This window comes from Triplophysa dalaica, chromosome 11, assembly GCF_015846415.1.
Source record: "Triplophysa dalaica isolate WHDGS20190420 chromosome 11, ASM1584641v1, whole genome shotgun sequence".
NCBI lineage: Eukaryota > Metazoa > Chordata > Actinopteri > Cypriniformes > Nemacheilidae > Triplophysa > Triplophysa dalaica.
Genome location: NC_079552.1, coordinates 22,403,356 through 22,418,708, shown reverse-complemented (window position 1 = coordinate 22,418,708; position 15,353 = coordinate 22,403,356). Strand labels below are relative to the sequence as shown.

The following is a 15,353-nucleotide window of genomic DNA, read 5'->3' as shown; positions in this document are numbered from 1 at the left end:
CTGACTTAATTACAATACTAGTCTAGTTGATAAATTATACTAAATGTCTACTACTTATTTTAGTTTGTAAGTGTCGTACGCTTATTTGTATCTCCGAATTCTGAGTGAGTTTTATCCTTTATTTTATTTTAATATAAATATTTTTTTTTATTTTCCCTAGATGATACAAGCCATTCAAGTTTTACGGTTTCATCTTTTGGAGCTGGAAAAGGTAATCAATGTTAATCTTGACTAGCTGTTCCTTTTTCAAACCTATGGGCCTCATCTGCATAAATGTATTTTTCCTAGTCTTTTGTAATTAGTGTCAAAATCAATCATGCTGCCTATTTCTCCTCTGAGTTTAATTACAATGCAACATGTCACAACGGGCACAGATATTTCTTTGCGAAAATTTCGCTGTTTCTAGTCTTCTAGAAAGTGTTTTTTTAAAATTGAATTAATTACGTGATATTGACAGTCAATTGTTATTACCTGAATTAAGTCGTTGAGGGAGGGATTTTATCAACACCTGTTTCCACGACGAGAGAGGGCCTATCAAGTGATGTATCGCCAAACCATATAGCTTTGCAGTTTTGAATACACGTAATAACCATTGGCTCCAAATATCCAATATTTGCATGAGACTTATATGCGCCGAGATAATCCGACAAAGCGATAGTTTGAGGATTTAGCCGCATTAAATGTTGTACGTCAGGCCGTTTGATTCCCATGTAAAGAAGTCGTAATGAAATAACTAGACGAAATTAAACAGTTTACCTTAAATGTCAGTCAAGCAGGTCATCTCTCTAATGGCCACAACCCCGGGAGCAGATGAATTTAATACGGGTGTTGAATACTGTGTCGCCCGCGAGTCGTCTTGTCAGTGTCAATTTTCTGAGATATCTCTATTTTGAGAGAGAGTAAAGTTATTTCACATTCAGGATGCGTTTGATAGCTATCAGAGAATGCCATTGGGAGTGCTTTTCCATGTCAATAGGAGTTCTGTGTGTGCACTTGTCAACTCGCTGTGATGACCCTTTGTGATGTCTTTTCCTCCCTGCTTCCCTTTGCATCTATAGGTACATGAACTTTGTGACAATTTCTGTCATCGGTACATCAGCTGTCTGAAGGGCAAGATGCCCATCGACTTGGTTATAGACGACAGAGAAGGAGGATCAAAATCAGACAGTGAAGAAATTACAAGATCATCGGGGCCCCTTGATCAGGTAGGCCTACGTGAACGAGTCCAATTTTCTTTTCTGGCCATTCACATCGTCTTTTGGGTCACTTTCTTTGCCTCGCTGTTATTTGCATATGATTAAGGCTTTGAAATTCCACCGGATTGAAAATTTTTGAATAATGTGGCCCATTATTGCTTCATTAAGGTTTGATCCCGGAACTGACCCGAGGAGATTAGCTCGTGAAAGCATTGCCATAAACTTGACCTGTTTCTTGTCGATTTTAATTTAGCATTCTTCTCAGTTTATTTCTCAAGCAAATGGTTCGGCTATCAGTGGTATGTATTTGTTACATTTGGAGTAAATTAAGATATGTCTATTATAGGCATTTGAGGGATTGGTGCCTTTTCTGCTGTTGTTCAAGCTTCATTAGTTGCCTTGTCAGTGTTTTCCTCACACGAGAGCGCGCAGTGCTTATGCTCAGCGTTCTGCTCCAAACGCTTTGAACAGCATATGCAATGCGCGCTCATGTAGCAGTGTACCATACTGTTTTCTGTATGTGTAGGAAAATGTGTGTATCTCTATAGTGACGAATTATGCTTCAGATCGGGCTGTACTTTGGTCAAAATATTTTACGGAACATAATTATTTAAAAAAGTTGTATTTCTTTTTAATTGGCATTATAAATGATGGAAGGGACGCTGGTTAACAAAAACTAAGTGTTCATATTAAGCGGATTTGTAGATTCACCAGCATAAAAAGTAATGAAGCGATTAGGTTAAATAATTTAAATCCGTCATCGTCCATATGGCCAAGTGATGGAATAAAGCATTGACCAGTTGTAGATTTCAAATGAGCGCGTCGGTCAACAGCTTCATATGAGGGAAAGAAAATTAAGTCCCATTCATTACCAAACAGGGACTCCAATAAAACGACCTTTGGCTGCCTTGTCTTTTCTATCTCGGCTGTATTAATGATTATGTTAATGAGCGGATCTGCACTGATAATATACCCGTTTCAAAGGCAACATTAAACAGCATCATGTCAGTTGTGGTTTTTAACAAAACGCTGTCAGAGGACACTTGTCAAGATTTTTGAATAGATTCATGAACAAAGATCAAATTGAGCGATAGAAATAAATTAGGCTTATATGAAGCCCCATGGGGTACGCAGGTATATAACTTGATAATAGCAATTTATGCTTTGCTTTAGGGCATGAATTCAGATCTTTAATTGACTTAAGGATGAAGACATGTCCTATATTTTTTCTTGATTACGCATAATGCCTAAATATCGGGCTTGTTTTACGTGTTTACATCTTCAGTCTGATTCCCTACTGTAAGCCGACCAACTTTTTAAAGTTTGCTGATGCAAAATAAAAATCATACATATTTTTTCTCTTATTTTAAAACAATTCTGTGAGTAAGCAAATGTATAAAATAACTATAAAAACTCGCGGTTCTGAGCCGTTTTTTGAGTATTTGGAACTAAACAGTTTTGGAGTTAACTTGAGAAACTAAATGTTTTTTTACATCTCATATTTTTGTGACTACACTTTTGTGCTTGCCAGGGAGCGACATCCCTAACGAATTTGCGTCGCTCGCGCATTATCTCGTTCCATATGTATTTTTAATATATGCCCTCGGGCATAAAGTTGAATTGGACTGGAAAAAATCCTTTGTGCAAATTCTCAACAATGTTAACAAGAGGGGAAAAGGCGCTTCATTTATTCAGAGGCCAATTTATTCCAGCAGGAAAACTGCAGCTTAAAAAATCAGGAATATACATAGAATTGATTAAACTCAGTGTTTTCGTCCTCCGTGCACCCGAGCATCGTATCAATAATGTCTCAACTCCAGCTTTGCATTGTTTTGCAAGTATAGAGAAGAGAAAGAGAGCAGAGCTCAGGGGTGAAAAAGTCAGTGTCTCTCTCTCTCTCTCGCTCTCTCTGTTGAATGTGGCCCAGCCAGTTTGGATTCGTGTTGTTTTCCTCGTACCGAGCAGATAAACGCGAGGCCATATGAGCCTCAGGTGCCATTCGCGCGGAGGGACTAGTTAGCAACTAGTTAACCCTTTCCCTGCGGACTTCATTTGCTTAACAAGTTTACATTGTAATTCTATATACAATGTATATAAGATAGTTAATTACTCAGCACGTGCATGTAATAAACATTATTGTGAACACTGAACACTAATGTAGACTGGGGTTCAGAAATCCAGGGAACGTTCCTACTTTTCTATAGACCAATCAGTGAGTTTTCTTATAGAAATTCATGACATTGGAACACATATTTACAAAATAAAAACCGGGATAATACAATTTTTTTTCTATTTAATTTCTGTATATTTAGGCTTTTTGCTTTTTTGTACCTGAGCTCTAATTTGTTTTCCTACTGGCTGGCTCTTGGTAACTTGTTCATGACGTCTGTGCTCGCTTTGGATGTAAAGTAGAGTGTTAAGACATTTCCATGCTGTGCAGGGTTTGCACAGTTGTGTTTAATTGCAGAGAGAGTCAAGGCCATTCTCTAATGAACTCAACGCCATGAAAACCTGTGCAGTGCTCAAGACTGCGCTACTCCGGGGCTCTTTAGTTTATTCCTTACGGCCTGAAGAGGGGTTGAAATAATTGAAATGTTGAATAGTTTCTCTGTTTGCAGTTTCTTTTCTGTTTGTTGAGGGCCGGTTTAAAAAATAGGGGTGTAATTACAGAGCTAGCAATGTTTTTGACATAGTATTGTACCGAGGCCACCCAAGAATTGTATATTTTTTAAAGTCTCAAACTTGTATGCTTTGCCTCTAATGAAAATGGATATAGTATTAATTTTGACTGTTGTGTAAATAAGTTACTTTTTTGTTTTTGTTTGTAAACCCTTTTAAATGTAAAACAGTTTTGGGATAATTGCTTCAGGAACTGCACAAAAATTTACTTGATTTGCACTTGTATTACTCCTCCATTTCATTTTATCACAATGTTTGGTTTGTTAATGAGACCAAATATATTCCCTTTTGAAAGTGGATATTATTTGCTAGTTTTGAATGATACTATTGAAATTATTATTGTGATGTAATCACTGTTTGAGAAGAAAATAGCTTCATATTGTTTTCACTGCTGTCAATGTTTCAACAAGTGTTATAATAACAAGAAAAAGTTTGACTAGTGTTTACTTGCAGAAGTATATAAAAAAGTAGCTAGTTCAATTATAAACAGGCATCAGGCTCAATCTGTTGAAGTTATTGTTGTGCAAGTTTTGTTTTTGTTTTATATTAGAAACCTTTCTTCCCAAATGAATTCCTAATTAAAAAAATATTTTTGAATCATTTTATGGTCAACATTTTTATGTTACACCTTTTGAAAATGTCAACTTTTGGATGAAAGTCCATAGTGTTTAAGCTAGTGATGTTAAAACATTTATAGATGTGTGACTTTAAGGGTGACTCTAAGGCCAATTATTCCTCTTCCCCATTTTAATTGATTTAGTTTTGACAGACTTCAGGAAGGAGTAGGAGTCTAGGGAGACTGGATAGTTCTCTCTTTCACTTTTGTTTCTGTGCATGCCCTTACCACGTCCATTCATTTAATTAGCCCTAATGTTTTTGCGTGGAGGTTTTGGTTTTTGCAGCCACATGGTCTGTTATCAACAGTGAGGATCTCAGCCTTATCAACATGATGGAGTAAACAAACAAACAAATCAACAAACAAACGTCCTGATTTCGTTTTGGTCTATTCGCCAGGTGAAGCTCATGTGTGCATCTTGTGTTTTCCAAGTGTTTTCAAGCAGTATTTTAGTAGAAGTGTCCTTGCTAATCTCGGTTGATGAGGCATATAAAAGTCTCTCGCTCCCTTTCTATTTTATAGCATTTTATTGTGCTTTGTAGATGAAGCCAGTACCAAAAATAGTATGGTGTGACACTTGTGGTCTATGTCACTAAAGCATGAAATTATAAACTACAGTCCCCCCCTGTAAATTCTATGTGTACACTGTACAGTAACCTAAAACATTTTTTCTCGATTATTATAAATGAATTGGAAGGCCAATTTTTTTGCATGAGCGCTTGTATAATGTGCAGAGAAAGGGAGCTTCTATCTAAGACCCAACACAATGAAAATGCAATGAATTGGAATGCCTCACCGATCATGGCAGAATCAGAATTTCCAGCAAGGAAAATCTTTTCATGGCGAATTAAGTGGTGGAGGAAGAAAATGGTAATGAAAAAAGGAAAGGCACAGATGAGAACCGCGACTCCCTGGGCTACGCACTGCAGATTTAAGAACTTTAGCTAAAGCTACGCAGAATAGAATGTGGAAAATTGAATTTACTAAACAATTAAGCATCGAATTAATCTACATCCTGTATGGGAGAGAGAAAAAGAAAAGAAGCAAGAGATGAGAAAACACGTCAAGGGGGAGGGGACAGTCTGAATAAATCCTCGCCAGCTCATTAGAGGGACAGTGAATATATCAAGTGTGTTGTTGTGTGTAGCAAAACAGCGTTCTCTCCTCCTGTAATCGTCTGCATCCACCTCCAGCCGCAGATCATCTCGGGCCTCCTATTTATTCTTTCGTTTATGCATCTGCACATTTCTTCCGGGTGTCTGTTCGCTGTTGGCCCGCTCTGCGATTTATGATTTTTTATTATTAATTAGCTGTTAGATCTTTGGTGGATGGGATTGTTGGGGCAGTTATAAATAGACTGGAGTGCACCCTGGAGATGTCACTCACCCTGGCCCGAGACCCTCCCCCATTCCCATGGGGCCGAGCGGCAGCCTCCCACAAGCCCCGCTGCTCTTTTGTTCAATTACAGTTAATGCAATAGTTTGCTATTTTCTAGTTCTAATTATATTTTCAAGTGGGATTTGTAGTGCATAAAAAACATCCTTTTACGTGTGGAGGCTCTGGGGTTCTCGGTCTCCAGGGTGCTGTACTATTCTTTTCCACAAAGCTCTGAATAAACAAGTTCCCTCCATTTTTTCTCTCTCTTTTTTCTTTGACTAAGAGAGGAGTTGTAGAATCTGGCAATTTCTGTTTTAACTGTTTGCTCCCTGGGCATGTGTTCTAGATTACCTCTTACAGCATTCTTTTGGTATGCTGCAGAATACACCATTTTTTTGTTTCTGAACATTTTTTTTTCAAATAGATCTGGAGTGGCTGGCACTATTATGCCTCATAAGCTTTTAGGAGACTCAAGGCAGATCTATCAAAGCAATCTGCTTCGCTCCAGCCAGCATTCATTTTGTTTTTCGACTGTAAGAAATGTGTGTTTGACCTCAAAGTGTTTTGTTCAAAGAGTTCTAGTGTATTCACAGAACTGCTTATATTTACTGCTGCTGAATCCGGCTCATTGTCACTAAACATAAAAACTGTTCTACATGTTTTTGTACATTTTAACAGATGGTTACTCATCAGTGGACTAGACTATCCATGATAATACTATAAACTATGACTAGAAAGTATGCATGACTGTGTAAGTGAACATGCCCGCATGCAATCTGTGCATGCAGAATCCAGCAAAAGTTTCCTCGGAATCCTATCATTCACAAACTTCTACACATGCTCTTTTTGAATGTTCATTCCTGTAAAATGTATTTTGCTTTAACGATGCTACTCATAATATCAAGTTTAACATGTTTGACTGCTTTTAAATTCTTTCTGTAGAAAGAAAGCCTGCAGATTCTGTTTAGGCCGGTTAATGAGTTGCATACTTGCTAATATTGGTCTTTTTTACATCAGAAAGGATGCAGTGGCCTTCATCTCCGAGCTTATTTTCCGCCCACACTAATGTTACTTTTGTGGAGGTGCCCAGTGATAAGAGGCAACATCTGTTTTGTTCTAAAGCACAAGTAGGCCCTGCGTGGGGCTGAGTGTATGCAGGCCCTGGCTCGCCATTGTTCCGTCCACTTCTCTTTATCCTCATGTCTGCTCCATTTGCCACATACCATCCGCCCAACAGCTGACACTTTCTACCCCTTTATACACCTAAGCTTAATTGTCAAAAGGCTTTCTCTCTCTTTTTTTCTCCCCTCCTCTTCCCAACTTCAACTAGAAAGGGCTCTTATTTGATTTCATTTTGATTCGCCAGGCAATCGAGCACACACACACACACACACACACACACCCCTCGCTCTGGGATATAAGAGAGGCTGACAGGCTCTTGTCGTATTCAGAGATCTCAAGTTAGTCAGTGCATGTAGATGTTAAGGCTTTGCCACCACACACACAGTTTTAAGGGCTAGTGATTATTCTTTATTCCTAGTGTTTTAACTTGAATATTTGGACTATGGATATCTTGTCTCGGGTAATGCAGCGTTTCTTATCTAAAGTCTAGTTTTCGTTGCTTAAAAGGTGCTGTAATGTTTTGACAGTATTTACGTTCCGATATTGCGTTTGTTCTGAGACATGCTTCAAGCAGCTGGGTGTTGTCATTGAAAGCGCGGTGACAGGGATTCATCTATTGTTTAAGTGAGCTATACTGACTGAATTGTCTTGTGAGGTTGCGGCGTGAGGCGAGGGCCTTTCCTCTGCAAAACAACCAAATGAGGAACATCTGATAGGGCTAGCTGTCTTTGTAACTCAAACTACAGTGTGTGCATGTGTCCCTGTGATCTGATGCCTGGTTGTGTGGCTCATTCTCTCTCTCTCTCAATCACACAGACCTCATGGAACAGAGACCATGATGATACAGCTTCTACACGCTCCGGGGGCACACCGGGACCATCCAGCGGAGGACACACATCACACAGCGGTGACAACAGCAGCGAGCAAGGTAAGGCACTGAGACGTCTTTTTATGTGTGTGTAAAAGATAATGAACAATTGCTGTAGCGGGACATCATTGCAACTATTTGACTGTAGGTTATATGGAAATTACTTTGAGATTGTGAAGTGATAGAAGGCAAGCTGCACATCTACCGAAAAGAAGAGCACTGGTAGAATAAAAGCTAAGCATGCGGATGGAGAGAGTTAAAGCAGATGTTTCAGTGATGTGGCCTAGGTCCATCAGCTGTTTGTGATAACTCTGAATTAATGAGCCTTTCTCTGGGCTCATCTGGACAGGTTGTCTTAAGAAAGCCGATGGTGATGACAGTCTAACAGAACCGCTATTATAGTGATGAAGCTTTGTGCGCTGTTATATTCCAGTACATAATATTTTGAATGAGCAATAAGAAAAGCATAGTTATATAGATCTGATTTCCTCGAAAAAAAGAAAAAAAAACATATAAATTTAGCTGACGCTCTTATCCAAAGCGACTTACAAAGGTGGTCAACAATAGAAGCAACTGGAACAACAGAAGGACAACAAAACACATAAGCGCTGTTAAACTGATCTCACATAGCCCACAGTATGATCCTCAGTGAAGGAATTTTCTTTTTTAAGTATAGAAAGTGTAGAAAAGAAATAGAAGTCAGTACTAATCGGTCAGGTGTTGACGGAAGAGTTGTGTTTTCAGACGATTCCTAAAGGTGGCTACAGAATCTGCTTATCTTGTACCTCGTATCATTCCACAAATGTGGAAGAGATCCAGAGAAGGTGCGTGAAAGTGATTTTTCCCTTTTTGGGATGGCACTACAAGACGTTTTTCGTTTACAGAGCTTAGAGATCCGGCGGGTACATTTGTCTGCATTAGGGAGTGAAGATATGGGGCTGCCAAACCAGTTATGGTCTTGTAACCCAAGACCAGAGCTTTAAATTTGATGCTACCGACTATAGGGTGCCAATGTACCTTAATGAAGAGAAGAGTGACATGTGCTCTCTTCGGTTCAGTGAAGACCACTCTTTCCACTGCATGTTGGATCAAAAACAAATCACTAGATGTCGTCTTGTAAGGATTTCCCTCTCAAAGGACTTAAAGCTAATGAAATCCAACTTCACTCACCTCATCATGTCAAAGAAATTTAAACCGTACGCAGAGTCAGCTGTTCTGTGCTGTCATTGGCTATGTGTATGCTTCATCCAATCATAGCATGGGTGGGAGGTGCCTGACCAAGAAGTGGAGGAGGGTTTCAAACAAACTGTAGGCAAAATGCAACTTCATTTATTATTGAAATGGATGTCAAGGCAGCAGTTTGAGGGCTGCAAAGCCAGCACGCAAAGTAGGATGAGAGCAGAAAGGACCACATTATGTTCCAGATGACTGAGCAACGATTTATATACCATCGCCAGTTTTCTCCCTTCACAGTGGAGAGCAATAAGAGAATGAGAGGCCGGTCGGTCGAGTCGGTCAGATGGCTCATGACTAATAGCCTGTGTTGCTCGCCACACTCTGATTGGCCGCCTTAATGAGCACATTTTGTGCCGAGTTTGGGCTCATGCTTGCGATGACCTTTGCTCTTTATTGACCAAAGTGACACGTCATTTTTCACATATTTCCAATTATCGTCAGGCTTTTAATGTCCCTCCCTCCCGTCTCTCCTCATGTTCCCTCACCCCAGTGTTTTGGATTTGTGTTTGTTGTGCCATGCAGTACTGAACAAGACAGTGCAGAGGCTGAGATATGAACCAGGTTGTGAATTTGTTGAGCACTTCAAGCACTTCAGTCTTATTCACATTGATGGCGGTTTAGTGGAAGTATTATGTTAATGTGGGTTAATTGCAGATTGTGTTAAGCAGTGCTGTGAACTGCATTACCATCTTCTGTAAGGAATCCCAACAAGCCACCATTCTCCTGCTTACCGATAAAATCATGCCAGTACCTCGGTTCTCTTTCTAAACTCTTCTGTCTTTCATACTAACTACAGTTTTGTATAATTAAAAGTATAGCATCAAAAACAAGAAGGGATAGAGAGTGGCCTTAATGCAACAGTAATGTGCCTGGATCATAACAAACCCAACAGGCGTTCAAACTGAATAGGAATATTGTGCCCACGTGTATAACATTGTACATCTGTTACCCATCAATGCATAGATTGGCACCATTGCTGATGGTTCCAGTGGTTACCATCCACAGCATGTTTTCCACACCGCACCTAAAAAGCATCTTATTCTGACTAAGGAAAGCATTTTCCTTGCTCACGACTCTGCACCCTTAAAGTGTGAGCCCCCTTAAGGGTGGAGATGCTACGCCCTCCCTCTGCTTACAGAAACTTTCTGAGAGGAGTCCAGCAGGGACGCAGCCCGGCCCATGTCTAATTAGAACCCTGTCTATTAGCATAGCCTGTTTGGAAATTCTCAAATGTACATGCCTTAGTTTAACAGCTGCCTTCTCAGGGGATGTATTTTGAAGTTCTTGAAGCCATCTATTTCTGAGCTTCCAGCCTCAGAGAGTCACAAGAAAAACAATTCATTATTACGGCCTCTGACTGTTGAGTATCGCTCACTCCAGACTCTTGGCAAGGCCGGAGCCCGCCAAGATTAAAAGAGACACCCTTGGGCTGCAGCGAGCGTTCCCAACCCATAGCAAAAAAAGGGGCAGGGCGCATGGAAAATGACACTTTCTCACACGCAGAGATCATGCTGAGTGTTTTGAAAGGCTTTGGGTTTCCTCCGCCTCATCAAAGGGTCCAGGAACAAGGTGATGACTAAAGAAGTCAGATATGTATCAGCAATTACCAGGACCCATTTGCGAACGGCCCCATGTGTGCCAAGTCAAATAGTCCTGTGAGGCTCATGTTATTGTCTGCATAAATTTACATGCAGAACCGTGGACTCCAATACTCTTCTGCGGTAAGACTGTGAGAGCCAGCGAAAGCGAGTTATTCAGAGTAAGTTACGAATTTACTTACTTTGACTGAACTCTACCCTGATGACTATTGACAAATGCACCCATTCGGCTGCAGCATAAAAACTGGTCAATATAGAGAAAAGCGACCCAAATATGTGAAAAATTCTGTAGGAAATGTACTCTAGTCTCTTGTAAATGTCACCCAGATGGTTGACTTCTCCTTTTGAAGGATTACTTCAGTCTGTGCAGCGCAAATCTGAAACTTAATAACATGGCATCAAACTGATCATTATTTTGCTAGATTGATTGCGATGAGTGCTGTTGTCATCATTGACTTAATGGTCAGTTTGCGACCAGCCTGTGTGAAGGTCAGGCTGAACCAAAGCTCTCATTGGCTCCCAGCCACCATCTCTGCTGCACGATTGGTTGGCAACTAAGACTGTCCAGCAGACAGGATGTCAGTGAACCTCAGAGCCTGGATCCGCCCAACGATCCCCCGCCTCCCGCTTTTGTCAAAGTCACCCGTTAATTGGAATGATTGTCCAGCAGACTGGAAGAACCCGGCCCCTTTCTATCTCTCTTGCTCAGACTGCGAGCGCCTGCCCGCATGCCTCCGCATTTCTCATGCGCTATTTTCAGTGCTCTCCTCAATTGCTGAGTGCACTACACGGCTGATCACTTTCCCTTTTGATTTTACAGCAGGGTCTTGGCTTTGGTTAGCTCAAACACTTTGAGCTGTTAAGAGCAAGCTGCTCGATTCTCTCGCTCGTTGCCCTCAATCTTTGACTTTGTTTATTGCTTTAATCGTGCCTGTTGTGTGTGTGTGGTGTGCTTCAAAGAGCTATGGGAGCTCTGTGTTGTCATTCAGGTGTAGTCAGTCAGCGGTTGTTACTGCTGTATTCTCCTCTGTGTATGCAAAAGCATTACGAGGAGGGGGAGGCTTGAACGTTCCCCACGCTGGCTGTGTATCAGTGGCAATGCGTTGGTGGAGTAATCTGGTTAAATCAGAGGCATAATGGCTGATAAAAGGTGTGCGGTTTTTATAGTGCAGGGATCTGAGACCAGTACCGAGCGACCCGAGCCGCCCCTACTGTGTTTCTCTCTCATTCACTTCACACATCACATCATACACACATACACACACACACACACACACACACATAGAAGGAGCAGAGAATAAAGGAAGACTGAGCAGAAGGGATAAAAACATGGGAAAGAAGGCACAGTGTCGTTTCCAGTGTTGTTGTACACGTGTTTCATGGGAACCGTAGTATCAAGAAGCAGTTTTTATTTCATGTATCACATCACGTTGTCTTTTCCAAGCCTGTATGCATGATGCTCTCATGAATTTCATGATGTGCCCGCAAATGGCTAAATTTAGCCATTACAACAAAGTGCTTGAGATGTCAGAGGCTTGGACAGAGCTGTGTCCTCAGAAGACACTTGTGAGTTTTGTTAGGTTACCTAGGGAACGGCATCCAGTCCAAATGATGACATGTTAATGACCTCACTGAATCTTAAAACTGATGCCACAACTAACAAGCTACTGCTTTTATCTTCGAAAATGAAGGCCAAAAATGGCTTTATGGCCCAGCTCTGATAAGACCGTGTGTGTGCTCAGTGGTGAAAAAGAGGAAACGGCACTGGTTCCCACACCGAGGTGCAGCTTGCCTTTGGGATTATGCTGATCTCCTCTGTTATGTGTGAACAAGGAAAGTGAAAATGGGAAAGTGCAGGCAAACACCCCCTCCCGTTTACCATATATCAGCTGTTTCTTCTGCTTTCCTAATCATTGCATTTAACTGGCTTTCATAGCCTGATTGAGCACCTTGTCTCTGGGCAGATAATACTCATAAAGCTGGTATGATAAAGTGTCACTGTTGTGTTTGCTCTTCTGTTTGCTCTGGGATTTAACTACTGCTGAAGTACTTCTCTTATTCACCCCCCTCCCCACACTGACCATGTGTACTCAGGAAATCGCTGCCTGTAATGTCATTGACATCTTTCTCTTCAACTCTTGGTTGTAAGTCTCCGTGGTCTTATATAACAGTTCGATTGTATGGGATGAACATATTCTTAAAACATATCTCAAAGCTGAAGTGTGGTTCATTTTTATCCCACTGGTGGTAGAGAATGGACTGTCATACCTAACACCTCTCGCTTAATAACTACTTTGGATTTGGGGCAAGATAGTCTGTTTTATGAGCAATGGAAGACAGTAAGTTTATTGGTGCTCGTACAGTAGCTGAGCTAGGTTGTTTTTAGGTTGTTTTTCGCCCAAAGAGAGAGACGTTTGGTCATTTGCTACGTGATGCTCAGTTTAAGTGGGACGCACATGGTAAATTTAGATCAAATGCTATAATTGTGGTGTATTGATGTAAACACTTACTTTGCTTCTGTCTCCATGTGTATGGGAAGTCTTTCTTAACCAATCCCTTTTTCTCGCCAAAACCCGATTTTTGGTGTTTGCTAAATATCCCTTTCATCGCGACTAACTTTCATCATTGCTCTTCTGGTTGTATAGTTTGAAAACATGAGCACTGAAAGCTCTTGGTGGCAGGCCAAACATCCTAAAATCATTATTATAAAATCTGATTATTCTCACAACCAGTGAAAGATTATCAAGGGCAGAATATTGATTCAGGGTTGAAGAGAGATCAAACTGCAGCCAAAAGCTCTCTAAAAGGTTGTTAAAATACACAATTCATAGTTGATTGGTGAAATGCATCGTCATTGTTTGAAAGGGGTCGGGTATTATTGCACAATCCTTGTTGCTTTCCCTAGATCCACTCATAATGGCTGGGAAACCCCTTGGCTCTGTTTAAAAAATCCCCACGACGTGTCCCTGCATCTGATCTGTGCCACAGAGGTTCATGTGAATTTGACAGAAATCAGTGCAGCTCATCACTGACATGTCCCAACGCATTAGGTCTGCCTGTAGAAGACCTGAGTGAACATTACTCAGCACGGCCCGGGAGGAGAAGCGCGGACCCACTGGGCGTCTATCAGATACACCATATCCAAGTTTTCAGGAAAGAGCCGATATCACCCAAAGAGATATGCTATCACCGCTTGGCTCGCCTGATAGAAAGGGCAGGAAGGCCATGGTGGGGAGGCAGAGAGGAAGAGAATGGAATGGGAAGAAGAGAATGGAAAGGGAGGGAGAAGGAGGGATGGAGAGGGGAAGTTAAGAAGGGAGTTTGAGGAACACTGAGTGACAGTAAACAAACAGGCTTTAACTCTTTGTTCAGTAAACAGCCGCTCTTGTTTGGCTGTGTGATACGCACTTGTCTTTAGTTTATTTAGGCCTTTGATAAAGAGATTAGCAAAGTTATCCACCGGCAAAAAGATGTCTTTATTTGAAAATTCTCTTTTACAGTCTCTCCGCTGACCTGTTAGAGAAAAATCGGTCGGCCACGATGAGCAGCTGACAGATTGTTTCCAAATACATTTAGATTAAAAAGTATAAATCTGCAGCAAGCAATTGCTGGACAAAACATTATCCCAGCAGGATAATCCGTCTGTGATCTGTAGGGATGAACATTCCTTCTGTAAGCAGGAGGCCAGGCCTTTTTATTAGCGCTATCACAGTGGGTTCGAGTCCAGCTTAAAGCCACAAACAGTATTGTGCTAATTTTAGCCTCCAAAGAGGATGAGGATGAGTGGCCTGCTGCTAGGTTGCCATATGCTGCCCTGCCGATAATACTGTGCAAGGAATATTTTCCTGCCGATAGCAACCGATACTGTGCGTGTGAGGTCTTGGGACTCTTACGAAGGCATGTGATATATGATTAGCGTATGTTTTGAAAAACGTCAAAAAAAACGTTTTTAATTAAGCTTTTTGTTTCCATTTTTTGGTATGTCCACATGCTTTATCGTTGTTTGTCATTAACTTGGAACTTTACCACATGGAATTAGATTGAATGTTGTATCGCTTGACTGAAAAATCATTCAATTTCAACCCGTCAGAGGCTCCATCACAAAGAGCATTAATGCATGAAGCCTAACAAAGAACCAAAGAATTTACCAGGCCTGTTTGGAGACGACACCCCAGCAAGCCAATTTCATGCGAGCAAACACCACCAAAGCTCCATATTTGGGGAATTTGGCTTCCCCTGCACCGTGTGCTAAAGCTATTTGACCTTTGCATTTGTCACCAGAGGCCGCTCACAGAGAGGGATTATTTACTGGGGTGCTGTAGGTTGTAGAGTTGTGGTGGATGGACGGAGGTGTGTGCAGATGGAGACTGGCGCAAAAAGGTTTGGGGGGAGGGCTGTGTTAACAACAGACTGAAAGCTTGACCCGGGACTGACCCTTACTAAACAATCCCCTCCCAGAGCCCAGCCCTGGTCTTTTGACATGGATACCTGCTAGAGAGATTTAGGGCGAAAGATAAAGACCTCCTCAAGCATTTTTTTAAGATTTAAGGAGAGAAAGAGAGATAACAAACAAACAAAAGTGTGTATGCTTTTAAAGGGTGTGTATGTGTATGGAAAGAGGGAGTGTTTGCTTTAATGTGTGCTTGAGAGAATGTCAGTGC

The 15,353-nt window shown here is 41.1% G+C and overlaps 1 protein-coding gene across 3 annotated transcripts in view; it reads left to right on the top strand.

The window, feature by feature from the left end:
- meis1b (Meis homeobox 1 b) overlaps window positions 1-15,353 on the top strand; it is a 60,533-nt gene that overhangs the window by 3,906 nt on the left and 41,274 nt on the right. For all 3 annotated transcript variants that reach the window (XM_056760170.1, XM_056760171.1, XM_056760172.1), the window contains 3 exons: window positions 161-211; window positions 1,059-1,205; window positions 7,807-7,918. In XM_056760170.1, the coding sequence (XP_056616148.1) occupies window positions 161-211; window positions 1,059-1,205; window positions 7,807-7,918 (310 nt within the window). The remainder of the gene's footprint in view (window positions 1-160; window positions 212-1,058; window positions 1,206-7,806; window positions 7,919-15,353) is intronic.